General features: G+C 42.6%; 1 protein-coding gene across 5 annotated transcripts in view; it reads left to right on the forward strand.

The window, feature by feature from the left end:
* The window catches only part of FZD3 (frizzled class receptor 3), a 79586-nt gene that overhangs the window by 35668 nt on the left and 27244 nt on the right, over positions 1 to 16674 (forward strand). For 4 of the 5 annotated variants that reach the window (XM_045012069.1, XM_045012070.1, XM_045012071.1 and 1 more), the window contains exons 3-4: positions 2906 to 3102; positions 6124 to 7141. In XM_045012069.1, coding sequence (XP_044868004.1) covers positions 2906 to 3102; positions 6124 to 7141 — 1215 coding nt within the window. Of the gene's footprint in view, positions 1 to 2092; positions 2491 to 2905; positions 3103 to 6123; positions 7142 to 16674 lie in introns of those variants that run through there. The other variant, XM_045012073.1, reaches the window with a different exon arrangement.

Here is a 16674-nt window from a genome sequence, read left to right on the forward strand (position 1 = left end):
AGAGCTGGCATCTGAGTCAGAGAACGAATGCAGGGATCAAGATCATGGCTGGAAAGCAGGGATCAGGAGTCAGGCAAGAAAGCAGGGTCCTATGTAGCAGGACCAGTTGCATGGACAACTTCTTATGCCCCCTTTCTATCTTAAATAGAACAGCCAGATTGATGGATGGGGCCAGGTGCTCCTCCAATCAGGACTGCTATGGGTAGTGCCTCTCTTAGGGTTAGGGTTCCATTATCCACTGAGCCTGCCAGCCCCGGCAACTCACTGGATGCCATTGGGGATACGGTGATTGCCTGAAGACCCCAGGACCTGGGTTCAGGACCCATGGATCCTCTCACTAGGCATTTATCTTCTTTCTGTAAATAATTCGTGGTATTTGTTAGATTAGTATAGGTTTCCTTTATTTCTTGGAGTGTTGGTTCCCTCTTATTTACAGGTGCTGACACCTGATACTGAGTTATGCCTCATCTCAGTGTTTAAGCCTTGTGCCAGGGCAAGAAATCTATGCCGGTGATTCACACTTATTCTGCCTTCTTTAAGTGCCTTGGAGAGGATCACATTAGAGATTACTGCGAGATTTGAAAGGATTCCAAGCCCCAGACAAAAAAGTACAGAGAGATGGCACAATATGGGGAGGGATAGCTCAGTATGGGGAGGGATAGCTCAGTGGTTTGACCATTGGCCTGCTAAACCCAGGGTTGTGAGTTCAATCCTTGAGGGGGCCACTTAGGGATCTGGGGCAAAAATCAGTACTTAAAAGGGGACTGGATAAATTCATGGTGGCTAAGTCCATAAATGGCTATTAGCCAGGATGGGTAAGAATGGTGTCCCTAGCCTCTGTTCGTCAGAGGATGGAGATGGATGGCAGGAGAGAGATCACTTATTAACATGAACATAAGAATGGCCATACTGGGTCAGATCAGTATCCTGTTTTCCAATAGTGCTTGGTGCCAGATACTACAGAGGGAGTGAAGCAAGCAGGGCGATTTATCGAGTGATCTATCTATTCCCTGTTGTCCAGTCCCAATTTATACCATCTCCAAGATCTTAAGCAATTTTTGCAGCTTTTTTTGGTTCAAGTTCCTATATCAGACATTTGTAGAGCTGAAACTTGGTCATTGGTGCATATCTCACTATTTCAGAGATGATGCCAAGTTTGGACAAGTGATTCTGCAGTTATTGTTGAGGTAGATTCCAAAACCCACTTCCTGATTGAACTGCTTGTTAGTCACCTGAAGTGCAATGGACATGCGCAATTACTCGAAGAAAAAACTATTAAGCTGTTTTGTAAGTTTTGTTCTTCAAGATATGTTGCACATGTCCATGCCATGACCCACCCTTCTTCCCCTCTATCAGAGTTGGTCTGGTAAGAAAGAACTGAGGGGGGTCTGGGGCAGCTGTACCTTTCATACCATTGTGCATGAGAACAAGGCAACTGGGCGCATGTAATGCCATGATGGAGATTTTTTCCCTAGTGGTACCCAACTCTAGTGCACTCAGTATGCACGTACTTGAATGGATGTGTGCAAAACATCTTGAAGAACAGTAGTCACAGTACAGGTTAGTAGCAGTGTCAAAAGGTCCCATGAGTCCACATAGTGCTAGGTGCTGTACAAACATAATTAGATATGGTCTCTGTCCTGAAGAGCTGGGCTCCTAATTAAAGACCAGCCATAAGTCTTACCCCTGGTTTCCCATAGTTATTTCTGTTCCTTCCAGGTTTCCAGGAGAAAAAGATGTGAGGTCCACTGCCTGTTATTTTTGTCGCCAAGAAAGCAAATAACTTGTCAGGTTTTTAATTTTTCACCTCTGAAATCCACTTTGACAGCCTTGTGTTGAGTTAATTGTGATAGATTTCCTTTCAGTGCTGTAGTTAAGCATTGCTGTCAGTCAGTATTACTTATGCCTGTCATGAGGTGATACACGAAATGAAACATTGGTTTTGCCCCCTACTTTCTTATTTTACCCTCTAACTCTGATTTCATGGCCTTACCACTTATTAATGCTTTCTCTCCCAAAGAAACTCAAATACTTGGCTGGTCAGTAATTGTGACACATCTAACATGGTGTCACAATAACTAGATTTACTTTTTGCAGGTGAAAGGAAGTTAGCCTTTCATATCCACTGGTGAATTTATAGGAATGACCGTGACTTCAAGTCATGCTCAGCCCAGTTCCCATTTAGGGATACAGTTGTGATGACAGCTGAAATTTCAGCTGCCTGGCCTGGAGTATGCATAGTTGGTTGGGTAAGATGAATGGGAAAAATAGAATACAAAGTATCCTCCATGTGTACTTTGCAAAAGCAATAAAAATGCAGAGTCTAGCTCTGCTAAACAAAGACTAAGGGAAGGAAGTGAATACGTGAGGATGATTATATCCGAGATCATCAGCTTTTGACTAGGAAGAATGTCTTTAAAATCACAGTATAAAACCATGTCATGTTTCCTTACCCCAAAGGGCAACCTGCATTGTTCAGCACTCTTGAAGGTGAGTGGGACGTTACGAGTAGAATTTAACCTGGGGGATCCTAGTAAGTAGGCAGCTGTGGTGGATCTGCACTTTATAGACAGGCAAAAAAAGAAAGCAAGTGTTTTTGTTTGTTTTTGGTTTTTTGTTTGTTTGTTTTCTGGAGGGAAGGAATGTTAATTTCTTAGAAGAGCAGTTGATACTGTTGTTTAGCATGGGATTTCTTTCTTGCTTTCTTTCTTAATGCTTATATTTGCGTTAAGTGAAGCCTGGCATATGTGCATTGTTATGATGATCCCAACTTCCATAAGGCAGCTCTTGGTTGGGAGAATGATGGTAAAGGCTAGAATGATTCATAAGACAAAGTATGGTTTACTGCTGATGTTTTCCACAAAACTGCAGTCTGCCGCTATTTAATTATTCTTTTCTTTTCTAGCCATTTCATCCTATGGTCAATCTGGAATGCTCCAGGGATTTTCGACCATTTCTATGTGCCCTATATGCTCCAGTCTGTATGGAGTATGGACGTGTCACTCTCCCATGTCGCAGGCTTTGTCAACGTGCATACAGCGAATGTTCCAAACTCATGGAGATGTTTGGCGTCTCTTGGCCAGAGGATATGGAATGCAGCAGGTTAGCAGATCTGTTTTTTCAGAACCATCATCTAAAAAATTTAATGTGTTCCAGGATGTTTTAAAATGTCTCTTTTCCAGTCCAGCAACATGTTTTCCACTACAAACAATAACCCTATTTTTCCTTCCTTTGTTTAGTGTATCAGCTTGTTTCCTGGGAAGGAAACTACTTTCATATTTCTCTCATTTCCCCACACACGCCCACATGCTGAAAATATCTATATGTGATTAGGGTAAATTAAGTGTGATATTTTAAAGGGAATTAGTGTGCCAGTTCCATTTTATTTTCTTCCCCCACACTGTTTTGACCAGTGCACCAGTATGGTTAAAGCTGTACTAGATAGCCATAGCTGACATTTTATACCTTTTAAACCAGTCTTGTAAAATTGTATTCAACTGAAGTAGGTGCATTTTAGTCTTTTGTGTTTTAAAAATATTTATTTAAAAAAGCAAGCACCCCTGGAGAGAAAACGCAAACAAAACATTTCTGTTTTACTTTAAGGAGGTAGCTTTGTGGCATATTGAGCAGATAATGATCACAGTCTGCTTAGAGATCTGTAGATCTGTGGTGAGGTTAAAATCAAGGCAGACTAGAGCTTGCTTTTTTTGCCAAAGCATTGGTATTGTACTGTAAGGGCTCCCTTGTGCTGATGAGAATCCAGGGGAGACTTTGAGAACCTAATGGCAAAGACTGCCCCAGTTCCAGACTCTGGAGAGGGGTCTAGTTCCTCCAAGTCATCCTATTCCTCAGGTCCCCATCCCAAGAATATGGGCATCCATTCCCTACCTGCTGTGTCCATTAAGTCCCACGCACTCCATCTGCTTTCACTTATGGCATTAGGGAAGAGAGCTCAGGATTTCTGGATTCCAGAAATCCAGTGGCAACTCTTGTTTGAGCTACTTTTTAACAGCATGTAACGTTTTTCTCTGTAATTCCGCTATTCTTTAGTTCATCTAAAAGTGGTATTGGTCTACAGATGGCGTCCTACTGAGCATTCTTTGCCAGTTTCAAGTATATGTAAAAGTTGGGGGGGAGGGCTGATTTTTTTTGTTAGTGACTCATTCCTAATTTTCCAAAAAGACTGTTTTTTAAACGTAGATCTTGCTTAATCTAACTTTCCCATTACCCCTACTACCATTACAACTACAATAGTACTGTAGACAGTGTTGTTAGTGCCAAGCATTCAAAAGTCATGAGTCAGACCCTCAAATTGTGAGGGTTTTTTTAAATTGTCTTCCAGTTTTTGAATCAACCCACAATGTGTGTGTCTCTCTCAGGTTCAAAATGGAACCTTAAGCACATAAAAATTGGACCTCCTTGCTGGCTGCTCAAAGGAGGGCTCCACTTACTCTCTGCTAGCCTCTGGGGTTGGAAGCTGCTATTCTATTAGCCTTCCCTCTTCCTTTTTAGCTCTCCTCAGCCCTCACCCTCATTCTCCTCTTGTACCTCTTCAGTGTCCCTCCTGCTTTTCATGTTCTTGTGTTCTACCCTGTTTTCCCCTGAACCCCCTCAACCTTTTTCCCTACACATCAATATTTCCATTGCACTATGCATTACCCTGACCCAGTGGTCCCCATTCTTTTTGTGGCCAGTAACACATTCATGTTTTCAGAAGAGCATGGCGGGCGCCAACAATTACTCACATACAGGGCCGGCTCCAGGCGCCTGGGACAGCACATGCTACGGGGCGGCATTTCGTCCATTCTGCAGAGTCGGCACTTTTTTGGGTTTTTTGGCACCAGTTCTGGGCAGTGCGGAGAGAAGCCGGGAGTACAGAGAACACTGGTGCCTGCAGCCCCAGAGTATTCTGTCACCAGCAGACATGGGGCCACGGCTTCTCTCTGGCTTAAGCCGCGGCCCCGCACCTGCCAGGGACCAAGAACACCGCAGCCTGCAGCCCCGGAGTTCTCAGTCCTCAGCAGGTGCGGGGCTGCAGCTTCTCTTCCCTGCTGGGCACTAGGTGGGCGCACATTAATGCCCTGGCGGGTGCCATGGTGCCCACGGGCACTGCATTGGGAACCACTTCCCTGACCTATCCCACGCTTTCCTGTGCCTGGCTCTTCACATTCCAGTATCTCCACTCAATCTCTTGCTCACCATGTTCACCTGCTGCGTCTCTTTGGCTTTTCTACTGCTCCTGGCAATTCCTTGTCTCCTCAGTGTCTGTCTAGATACCTAACCATAGTGGCTTTAGTCTTATTGAAAACGGTGAGAGTTGGTGACCGTATTACTAGACAGCTTTACTCCCAGAGAATCTACCATCTACTTGCAGAGACTCTCATCAAATGGCAACAGTCTTACCTGGTATCTACCTCACTGAAAGAAATGGGAGGTGTACACCTTGGATAAGGGAACTTTCATGAGAGAAGGCAAGAATGGGGCAATCAAGTGACAGATTTAAAGAGTTACAAGACTTGCAATAAAATTGACTTGGCAACACTGGGTAGAGAGTTTTTAAGAAAGGTGTGTAGCTGCCAGTAGTACTTAGCTGCTATCAGATGCAAAACTAAAGCTCTGCCTTAACTATGGTGCTGCTGGCACACTACCATAATACTTTGCTTAGCAACTTTTTTAAAATTAAAACATGAAATGTATAATCTTGTTTTATGGCAAATTAAAGCAGTCATTCTTACAAACACTGTAAACTGTTCATGATGGGAGACTTAATATCTTGTGTGTCTACAGCACTAAGCACCCTGACAGAGCTTAAGTCCCAATTCGGCAAAGCATTTATGTACATGCTAAGCATGTGAGTAACCCTATTGAGTCACCTTTGTGAGACTACACACACTGAAATTTAAGCATCTGCTTAAATGCTGTGCTGAATCAGGCTGTAGCCAGTAATAGAGAGGGAGAATCAAATTATGTCCATATGATTCACGGATTACCTTTTTTGTGTAGATTTTTAGTTTTCCATCCAGTTGTTTTCTAAAGCCAGAGACATAAAGCAGAACAGGATATCTAGAGTATGGGTAAATATACATATATAATTCCCATAATTTTTTTTTATTTTTTTTTTAGATTCCCGGACTGTGATGAGCCTTACCCTCGTCTCGTAGACCTCAATTTAGCTGGAGAGCCCACAGAAGAGGCCCCAATGGCAGTGCAGAGGGACTATGGCTTTTGGTGTCCCCGGGAGTTGAAAATAGACCCTGATCTGGGTTATTCTTTCCTGAGGGTACGAGACTGTTCCCCTCCTTGTCCAAATATGTACTTTAGGCGTGAAGAGCTCTCCTTTGCCCGATATTTCATCGGAGTGATTTCCATCGTCTGCCTTTCTGCTACCTTGTTTACTTTTTTAACTTTTCTGATTGATGTCACAAGATTCCGCTATCCAGAAAGACCCATTATATTTTATGCTGTCTGTTACATGATGGTGTCATTAATTTTCTTCATTGGCTTTTTGCTTGAGGACCGAGTAGCATGCAATGCATCTAGCCCTGCACAGTACAAGGCTTCCACAGTGACACAGGGCTCTCATAACAAAGCTTGCACCATGCTTTTCATGGTCCTGTATTTCTTTACCATGGCTGGCAGTGTTTGGTGGGTCATTCTTACCATCACATGGTTCTTGGCAGCTGTGCCAAAGTGGGGCAGTGAAGCAATTGAGAAGAAAGCATTGCTCTTCCATGCAAGTGCATGGGGCATTCCAGGAACTCTAACCATCATCCTTTTAGCAATGAATAAAATTGAAGGTGACAATATTAGTGGCGTGTGTTTTGTTGGCCTCTATGATGTGGATGCATTACGATATTTTGTTCTTGCCCCCCTCTGCCTGTATGTTGTGGTTGGAGTTTCTCTGCTGCTAGCTGGCATTATCTCCCTCAATCGGGTTCGCATTGAAATCCCATTAGAAAAAGAGAACCAGGACAAGCTGGTGAAGTTCATGATCCGGATTGGCGTTTTCAGTGTTCTGTACCTCGTTCCACTCTTGGTTGTAATTGGCTGCTATTTCTATGAGCAGGCTTTCCGAGGTGTGTGGGAGACAACATGGATACAAGAACGCTGCAGAGAATATCACATCCCATGCCCATATCAGGTGAGGAAATTGATACGGGATATTCAGGAATGCAAAGAAATGAGAAGGGAGGGGATTCTGTAGGTATTTAACTATCTATTGCTGAAAAGCAGCTGCTACTCCTGGTGGGGAGGGTTTTTGCCGTTATTTATGTTCTGTTAATCTATGCATTTGATTAATCTTCAAAAAGGCTGTTACAGGACAATTCTATGGATGCAGCAAATGTGCAGTGCACCTTTTTGACAGAGCCTTGGAGAATTCTGACCTTTTTGTTAGTCAATTTGATTTATAATGCTTTTCTCTTCGTTTCTTGGTGGGTTTTTTTGTTTATGGCACCCACAAGAGAACACAGGAAGGAGCCCTTTTATAGCAATTCCTAGAGCGGGGTCATGGGGCTTGTCTTTTGAAGGGGGAATTAAGGGTTTGTTTCAACCCTTGCCCTAAAGGGAGGTCTAATGTGCAACTGAATTTCATCAGTGATCTGCTTGTTAACAATTTCTAAGAGTTTTGTGGTCTTCTGTAGCTGTACCTAATGATGTTTTAGTGATTCTCAACTGGGGTACGCATATCCCTGGGGGTATGCAGGGGTCTTCCAGGGGGTACGTTAACTCATCTAGATATTTGCCTAGTTTCACAATGGGCTACATAAAAAGCACTAGCAAAGTCCGTACAAACTACAATTTCATATAGACAATGACTTGTTTATACTGCTCTAAATATTATACACGGAAATGCAAGTACAATATTTATATTCCAATTGATTTATAATTAGATGATAAAAATGAGAAAGTAAGCAACTTTTCAGTAGTAGTGTGCTGTAACACTTTTTTGTATTTTTATTTCCCATTTTGTAAGCAAGTAGCTTTTAACTAAGGTGAAACTTGGGGGTACGCAAGACAAATCAGACTCCTGAAAGAGGTACAGTAGTCTGGAAGGGTTGAGAGCCACTGTTTTAGACCACAGATTTCCATGTCACTTTGAGGAAACCCATATATGTTTAAAAAACAATAGTGTAAAATCTTATCTGAAATACTCTGTACAGAACGTCAGAGCTTGTAGTTCATCAGGTTTATTTTTAAAGAACAGGTTTGGCTTGTCATTGTTTGATACAGTTACCATGTAAGCAAATGCCATAGAGAATTCTAGATGCCAGACTCTCCACTGTTACACCAGTTTGGTGGTGGTGTAATTAGAGTTAGAAAGAAGAGGAAAATCGGGCACTGAGAGAGTAGTTGATCAGATGAAGCCTAGTTTCTTTTATTGTGCTAAAGTGGTTGTGGCAAAACATTGAGTTTCTGAAGCATTCAGAGTGTTAGTTGCTAGAGCATGCTCTCTATTTTGCATCTCAATGGAAAGCATTTCACAAAACTTTATTTGAAGGGGGTTATATAACAACATGGGTTCCATTAGGTGTCTGCACTTACACTAGTATAAAAACCATGTCAGTGTTCAGCTCTAAAGCAGTTGAAAAACCATCTGGGTCACCAAAGTTCATGTTTTAGTGCCATAAAAATATCACTTAAATGTTTGGAATACTTTGTATGGCTTGATGATACTCCTTTATTACTTGTAACCCTTTATTGTTTTTTCTTACATACTCAAAAAGTAATAGCAAGCAAAAAAAAATAATTAAGTACATCAGAAGCAGGAAGCCTACTAAAAAAAACTGAGGCCACTGGATGATTGAGATGCTAAGGGAGCTCTCAAGCGAGAGAAACGCATTGGAAGGGCCCTTGAGAGATCATCTAGTCCAACCCCCTGTGTTGAGGCAAGACCAAGTATACCAAGACTAACTCTTACAGGTGTTTTGACTAAACTTAACCCTCCAATGACCAGAATTCCACAACCTCCGTTAAAAACATACATCAGTGCTTAACTGTCCTTATAGTTCAAAAGATTTTCCTAATATATAACCTAAATCTCCCTTGCTGCAAATTAAGCCCATTACTTCTTGTCCTACCTTCAGTGAACATGTAGAACAATTGATCCCTGTCCTCTTTTTATAACAGTGCTTAACATATTTGAAGACTGTTATCCCGTTCCCCCTCAGGCTTCTTTTCTCAAAACTCAGCATGCCCAATTTCTTTTAACCTTTCCTCACAGGTCAGGTTTTCTAAACTGTCAATCATTACTGTTGCTCTCCTCTGGACTTTCTCCATTTGATCGACATTTTTCCTAAAATGTGGCACCCACAGTTTGGACACAGTACTCCAGCTGAGATCTCACTAGTGCTGAGTAGAGTGAGACAATTACTTCCTGTGTTTTACGTAGGACATTCCTGTTAATACATCTCAGAATACTAGCCTTTTTTGCAACTGCATCACATTGACTCACAATCTGTCTGCGATCCACTGTAATTCCCAGACCCTCTTCGGCAGTACTAGAACAATTACAAAATGGGGGAAAACTGGCTATCTGGAATTGATTTTTTGTTTCCCTTTAAGTGAAATATTTTGCACTTGTCTATTGAATTTCATGTTGACTTCAGACCAATTCTCCAATTTGTCAAGATTGTTTTGAATTCTAATCCTATTCTCCAAGGTGCTAACAGTCCCTCCCAGCTTATCTGCAGATTTGATAAGCATGCTCTCTGCTCCATTATCCAGCTCATTAATGAAAACATTGAATAGTACTGGACTCAGGACAGACCCTTGCGGTATCCCACTAGATGAGTCCTCACAGTTTGATAACAAACTATTGATAACTACTCTGTTAGTCTATAAGGTGCCACAGGATTCTTTGCTACTCTTTATAGTACAGTCTTTCAGCCTTTTGTGCACCAACTTTATAGTAATATCATTCTAGACCACATTTCCCTAGTTTGTATGTTTCTGTGTTAGTCCTTCTCCAGTCCTCTGGGAACCTCACCCATCCATGAATTCTCAAAGATAATTAACAACTGTTCTGAGATTCATCTAGTTCCTTAAGTATCCTTGGGTGAATTTCATCAGGCCCTACTGAACTGAATATATCTAACTTATCTAAATATTCTTGAATCTGTTCTTTCCCCATTTTGGTTCTGTAATGTATAAAATTGGATGGGATATTGCTTACTCGAAATTCATGGAGTATTTTAAAGATGGAAATGTGTAGCATCTTAATGAGCAAAATCCTGGTTAGTGGAATAATGTCAGCATGTAGTAAAAATGCTACTCAAATCTCCAGCAAACCTTATAACATTATAATAGCTCAGCGGGAGTTGTTATATTGTCAATGGAAGAACAATAATGGTTCTATTAACATCAAATTGGGTCGAAGGACCTGTAGACCCTATAGAATATTAGGCTATGGCTACATTAGCGCTTCAAAGCGCTGCCGCAGCAGTGCTTTGAAGCGCTAAGTGTAGTCAAAGCCCCAGCGCTGGGAGAAAGCTCTCCCAGCGCTGTCCGTACTCCAGCTCCCTGTGGGGAATAACGGACAGCGCTGGGAGCCGCGCTCCCAGCGCTGGGGCTTTGACTACACTGGCGCTTTGTAGCGCAGCAATTTGCAGCGCTGCAGAGGGTGTTTTTTCACACCCTGCTGCAGCGCTGCAAATTTGCAAGTGTAGCCATACCCTTAGAAGGGTTTTTCTTTTAACCTTTGAAACTTTTTCTTAAGCTAAACATGCTTCCCCACTTAAGCTATCCAGGCCCCTAATTTGAACAGATTTACAAAATAGCAATCAATTGGTTTATCCTTGGATGGTCAAAGCTACTGAGAAACAGAATAAGGTTTGGGGCCAATTTTAAGATTTTTGGTATGTTTTGATAGTCTTACGTATCTCTCTTTAAATAATCTTTAAAATGTTTGAATTGTAGGGGCTCTATTTTGTGGGGGAGGGAGGAGTTTCCTGAGCCAAATCCTGAGGTCCTCACTCAGTCCTTACTCAGGCAACACTGAATGATTTCAGTTATTTATGCCTAAATAAGGACTTCAGGATTTTGTCCCATTAAGAGTAAACTGTGTTATAGTTAAGAGACTAGCACTTAATCCCATGGCATAATGGCTTGCTAAAATGTTGACAAGGTTTCTATAGAATTACATTATTTTATTCCAACTACAGAATAGGAATAAGAGATGTAGGAGATGTGACTGGGGTATTCCTGTCTGCCGCAACAGCCTATAAGGGCCATCACAGGCAGGATTCTAATAAAGGCAAGCCCTCAGGTGCTCTAACCCAGTGCTTCTTAAGCTATCTGATGTGGGGGACCGGCAATTTTTTTTTCCCAATGTGCCAGGGACCGGTGCCATATTATTATCCTATTCAACGCTCTTATGAGGAAACTCGCTGCGGACCAGCAGCCGATGGCTCGCGGACCGGCACCGGTCTGCAGACCACCACTTTGAGAAGCACTGCTCTAACCTACATGAGGGGCTAACCAGGCCTGGCAAGCCCCAGGTCAGAGACACAATCACCTTTATACTGTCAGTTTGAACCTTGCATTGAGTGTAGTTCAGGCTCTGGAATGAATTCATTCATATAATCTTTATAATCAGTGCTTGTTTTTGAGAGCTGCAGTACATTTTCCTGAGGAATGTGAGCATGTGTAGTAATCTGTTACATTCTTTTGTGAATTGTTTGGTTCTATCCTTTGTCCTCCCAGGTATTAGTATAAAAGTATTTTAGGATTTAGGTCACATTGTGCTGTTTCAGCTAGTCTGAATTGCAATTAAGATCCCACATATGAACACGCTTCTGAGGAGATTTGCTGGAAGTTGGATGAAGAGCAACATTTCAGATTGTGAATTACCTCACTGTGGAAACAAAAAATAATAATTTCAATCTATGGCTTGTTAGCAACAGAGACAATCTCTAACGTAATCGAAGAGGATTTACTTGCATTTTACTTATGTGACATAACTTTTATTTTTTTTTAAAAAAGGGTTATGGAGAAAAGATTCAGATTATTACTTAGCTATGTTTTTAAATATCCTTAAAGCATATTTTTTGGGAAATGTATTAAATTCATGGATTTTACATTAAATGGATGGGGTAGGAGTGAATTATTCCTACCAACTTTTACAATCCCCCTTTAATATACAGTTAGAAAATCTCAAGATCCCTGTAGTACAGCATATATTTTTAAATGTGAGGTGGGAAAAAATAATCTGTTACAAGAAATTATTAGTTTAGTGACCTCTCATATTTAGGACTCTAGTCACAATAATTTGATCTGATCTAGTAATTCTGCTTCCAGTCAATAACACTTCTCTATACATTGTAATATAAAATTGCTTTAACCTAAAGTTACTTTTATTAACCTTTCCCATCTACATCTACAAGTGTTTTTAGACTTAAGGATATATCAGTGTTTTTGTTCACCTAAATTTCAGACGTTTCTTATTTTCAATATATTAATGCATTTTTTTTTAAATACCCTTATTTAGATGTCTTTAAACTACAAGATTCTAGTTGAGCCAAAAATCTCAACTGTGTGGGTTTTTTTTTTTGTAAGGCGGTTGCAGCGGTCTCCCCATCTATCAGTGAGGGAGGCCCTGCCACCTCGCTATGATGCCTCTGGAGTGACTCAGTTCAGGGGGGAATGAGCCAACAGTTAGTAGGCCCCAGGCTACAGTCCAGGCAGAGCAGCAACGAGTCTATCAGCCCAGGCCCTCGAACACGGTGGGACACCAACAGTTAAGGGGCTCTGGCCTTCAGTCAGGGCAGAGCAACACAACAGTCTAGGGGGATCGGCTCTCTGGCAGGGCAGACAGGAAAACCATCTGGCATCCTAGCTCTTGTGGACGACAGACCAACGCAGGCCTCTTGGCCTAAAGGTGGGAGGCTGCCATGTACAGGGGTAGGGTGGCAGGGGATAGGACAATACAGGGCCACCTGACTCCACTTCATCCCAGCCCAAGGCCCTAACAGTGGCAGAGTGTTCCGCCACTAGGTCAACAGGGAATCAAGCCACAACATGCTGGCCAGCTGGCAATCAGTAATGCAGCCGATCCCTATTTGGCTTCCCTGGTCTCCTTCCTACACTCCCGTTCAGGAGGTACCTGGGTTCCGCGTTTGTCATTTGTCTTGCCGGGGTAAATGGCTAATGGTAGCCCCAACAGCTCTTCGGTGTCTCCAGTGCCTGGCAGCTACCTGGGGGGAGGCCACACATCAGTAGCTAATGCCTGGCTTTGTACATTTTGTTTTAAAAGGTAAATTCATAAAAGATAAAAATTTCAAAAGCAGGGAGGGGCTGGGTAAGGGTGAGTAGTGCTTCATTTCCTGCCTCCAGTCTCATGATTGTTTTCCTTAAAGCCCCAGCTCCTGGAGTCAAGTGAATGTGATAATTTCAGCCTTCATTCTTAAAGAAAAAGTACGTTTCTAGCCCTCATGGCAATAGAGAGAGATTCAAAATGTGATTTCAGTGTACCCTAAAGGCTCAAAAACCAGAAGGCAAATAAAAAAACACCAAATCTATTATTTTGACATAAACTCATGATTTTAAAGTCAATCTCATGATTTTTGGTGAGCCTGACTCATGATGTTTGAGGGTTGGCAAAACTGCATCTCCTCCTGCTTTCCTGAACAAACGGAAGGAAGTTAACACAGAAGGTATACAAATATTCCCCTAGGGTCCCTTCAACACTGGGGATCCCTCTTGAAGAGGGAATCCGGTGCGCAGGTGACAGGGTGTAGAGCAGGGGTGGAAAAACTACAGCCCATGAGAACTTTTAATCCGGCCCTTGAGCTTCCGCCGGGGAGTGGGGTCGGGGGTTTGCCCCACTCCAGCTGGGGGGTGGGAGACCCTCAGGGGTGCAGGTGTAAGCCACACACCTTCTGGATGTGGTCTTCTGTCCCATCTAGTGGCACTGAGACCACTTAGAGTTAAATGAGTCTGTTCTACAGCCTTAGCTAACAGCCAGTTGGCTTTTAGCTCACGCAGTAGAGGCTCATGCACTAAGCTCCAGAAGCCCCAGGTTCGATTCTGCCCACTGATGACCGGGGTCTGTCGGTGTTATACTGGTTCCGGGCGGCGCTTACCTCAAGCAGCTCCCAGAAGCAGCAGCATGTCCTCCCTCCAGCTCCTAAGCGTAGGGGCAGCCATGGGGTTCTGCATGTTGCCCCTGCCCCAAGCACCACCCCTGCATCTCCTATTGGCCGGGAACTGCAGCCAATGGGAGCTGCAGGGGTGGTGCCTGCAGACAGGACAGTGCACAGAGCCGCCAGGCCGGTGCCACGCCTCTGCATAGGAGCCATAGAGGAGGACACGCCACTGCTTCCAGGAGCTGCTTGAGGTAAGCACTGCCTGGAGCCTGCACCCCTGAGTCCTGGCGCCCAAAACCCCTGCCTCAGCTCTGATTCCCCTCCGAACCCCTCAGTCCCAGCTCAGAGCACCATCCTGCACCCCAAACCCCTCATCCCCAGAGCCTGCTCCCCCAGCCGGAGCCCTCATCCCAACCCCCAATTTCATGAGCATTCATGGCCCACCATACAATTTCTCTACCCAGATGTGGCCCTCAGGCCAAAAAGCTTTCCCACCCCTGGGGTAGAGTAACAGAGGGCCCAGAGCCAGGAATAACACCAAGGAGTCCTGAATCCATCATCTGCTGTAACCATTAGAACTGTATATGACACATCCCATGCTGCATTGATGCTAATGGGAGTTTTGCCTTAGTTTAAGGGTAATGACTACAAGATTTAGCTCTAATTCTGTAAGTATTTTTTTTATCATAGAAAATTAACAGGCAAAGGTGAATTATTCCTTGGAAATCACAGGCTGTAAAGTCAAACACAAATATTGTACATAATGAGTGCTACCCTTGATTTTTTTTTTTAAACTTTCTGGTGGAAGTTTGAATTGAAATGTAATTTTTAATTTGTAACAATGTAGTTGAATCTCACTAAGAAATAGTTTTGCAACAGACTTTCTCTTCCCATGGCTGCAGTGAAGTGTAACCCCACTTGACACCACTTTATTTTCATGCTCAAGTGCTTTAGAACAATTGCACTTGCAGACCAAAGAGGAGAAGAAAACAGGAGGCATGTAAATATCTTGCCGAAACCAGTGACAAGAAGTAATTGTTTGAATGTTGAATCCTCTGCCTTGTGGGATGCAGAATAAGTTGGGATGGTGTTTTCACGACGAAGTGGGTATTCACCCACGAAAGCTCATGCTCCAATATGTCTGTTAGTCTATAAGGTGCCACAGGACTCTGCTGTTTTCACCTTGCTGCTTTGAAGAAATATGCAACATTTGCAGAGTGTTCCATAAATCACAGGAGTTGCCAATGTTGTTTTTTTTTAAATACAAAGTGTCTCAGTTTTGACTATCTGTGTTACCATAGCTTTTTAAAGAATGGGGGAAGGGAGTTAACTTGAATACAGAAAAGAAGCTTTGTTAATGTAGTATCAGGTTGATTTCTAAAACATTTAATGTCATTGGTGTATGGCACTGCGATTAAAAATATATATATGTATAAATCTAGGTTTTCCTTTTCAAAAACTAGGTATTATTTAGAACTCCTCACAGTAGAGGTAATGAATTTGCTTAAATCTGCCCTAAGAAGCTGATGCTTGTTAAATGTAATTATCCTGTTCTCAAAGAAGGCTCCATTTTAAAAGGAAAAACCACCATCTAAGGCTTTGTCTACACTGGACTTCCGTTGGTAAAACTTCTGTCATTCGGGCGTGTGGAAAAAAAACCACGCACTCAGTTTTACTGATGACGAACGCCAGTGTGAACAGCACTTTGTCAGTGGGAGAGCTCGCCTGTCGACAAAGCTACTGCCTCTCATTGGGGGGGGGGGGGGGGATTTTTTTGTCGGCGCAGCTGTGTTGCTAAAAGGTGGCAGTGTAGACATAGCCTAAGTCTTTCTGGAGCTCAGTTTACTCAGGGGTTGTTCAGCAAGTCTGAATATCAAAATAGCCTTCTTTTGTATCCCTCATCAACTAAGTTAATAAAAATAAAGTCAACACAGAAGATATTGCACCACTTCATAGAGGTGAATCAATCCATTGCTTGTATCTACTTCAGATTTTAAGAAAAGCTGTTCATTCAAACTAATGGCCCAGATAGCTCACTTGTAGCTCCAACAATATCAGTTATTCTCTCTCCATGTTGCACTATGTCTGGTGAAGACTATGCCAACAGGAGAGAGCTCTCCTGTCACCATAATAAGTCGACCTCCATAAGAGGTCTCCCACTGACATAGTGCTGTCCACACCAGTGCTTAGGTCGGTGTAACTTATGTTGTTCGGGAGGTGGCTTATTCACACTTCTGAGTGACATAAGTGGTAGTGTACACCAAGCCCTAATCACTCTTGGGATATAAATGAAGGGGACACTACATGTTCTCACATCACCTCCGCATGCAGATGTCTTGTAGTATATTAAGAATACAGACGGAAGGCAGTCATTCATGCAGTCTGATAAATTTGTGCTAGAGAATTTTTGAAGATCTATTAGAGGTCCTTTTTCTTCCACTATAGTATCCAGACTGTTTGATCTGTATGTATAATTTTTCCAAATATTTTCCTACCTTCTCTTAATTATTTTAACAGGGTCATCTTTCCTTCTTATTTGTTGAATGTTTTGTACACTAGTTCTTGTCAAAGAAAGACTTTAAAAGGAACT

This window comes from Mauremys mutica, chromosome 3 (genome assembly GCF_020497125.1).
Source record: "Mauremys mutica isolate MM-2020 ecotype Southern chromosome 3, ASM2049712v1, whole genome shotgun sequence".
NCBI classification, from domain to species: Eukaryota; Metazoa; Chordata; order Testudines; family Geoemydidae; genus Mauremys; species Mauremys mutica.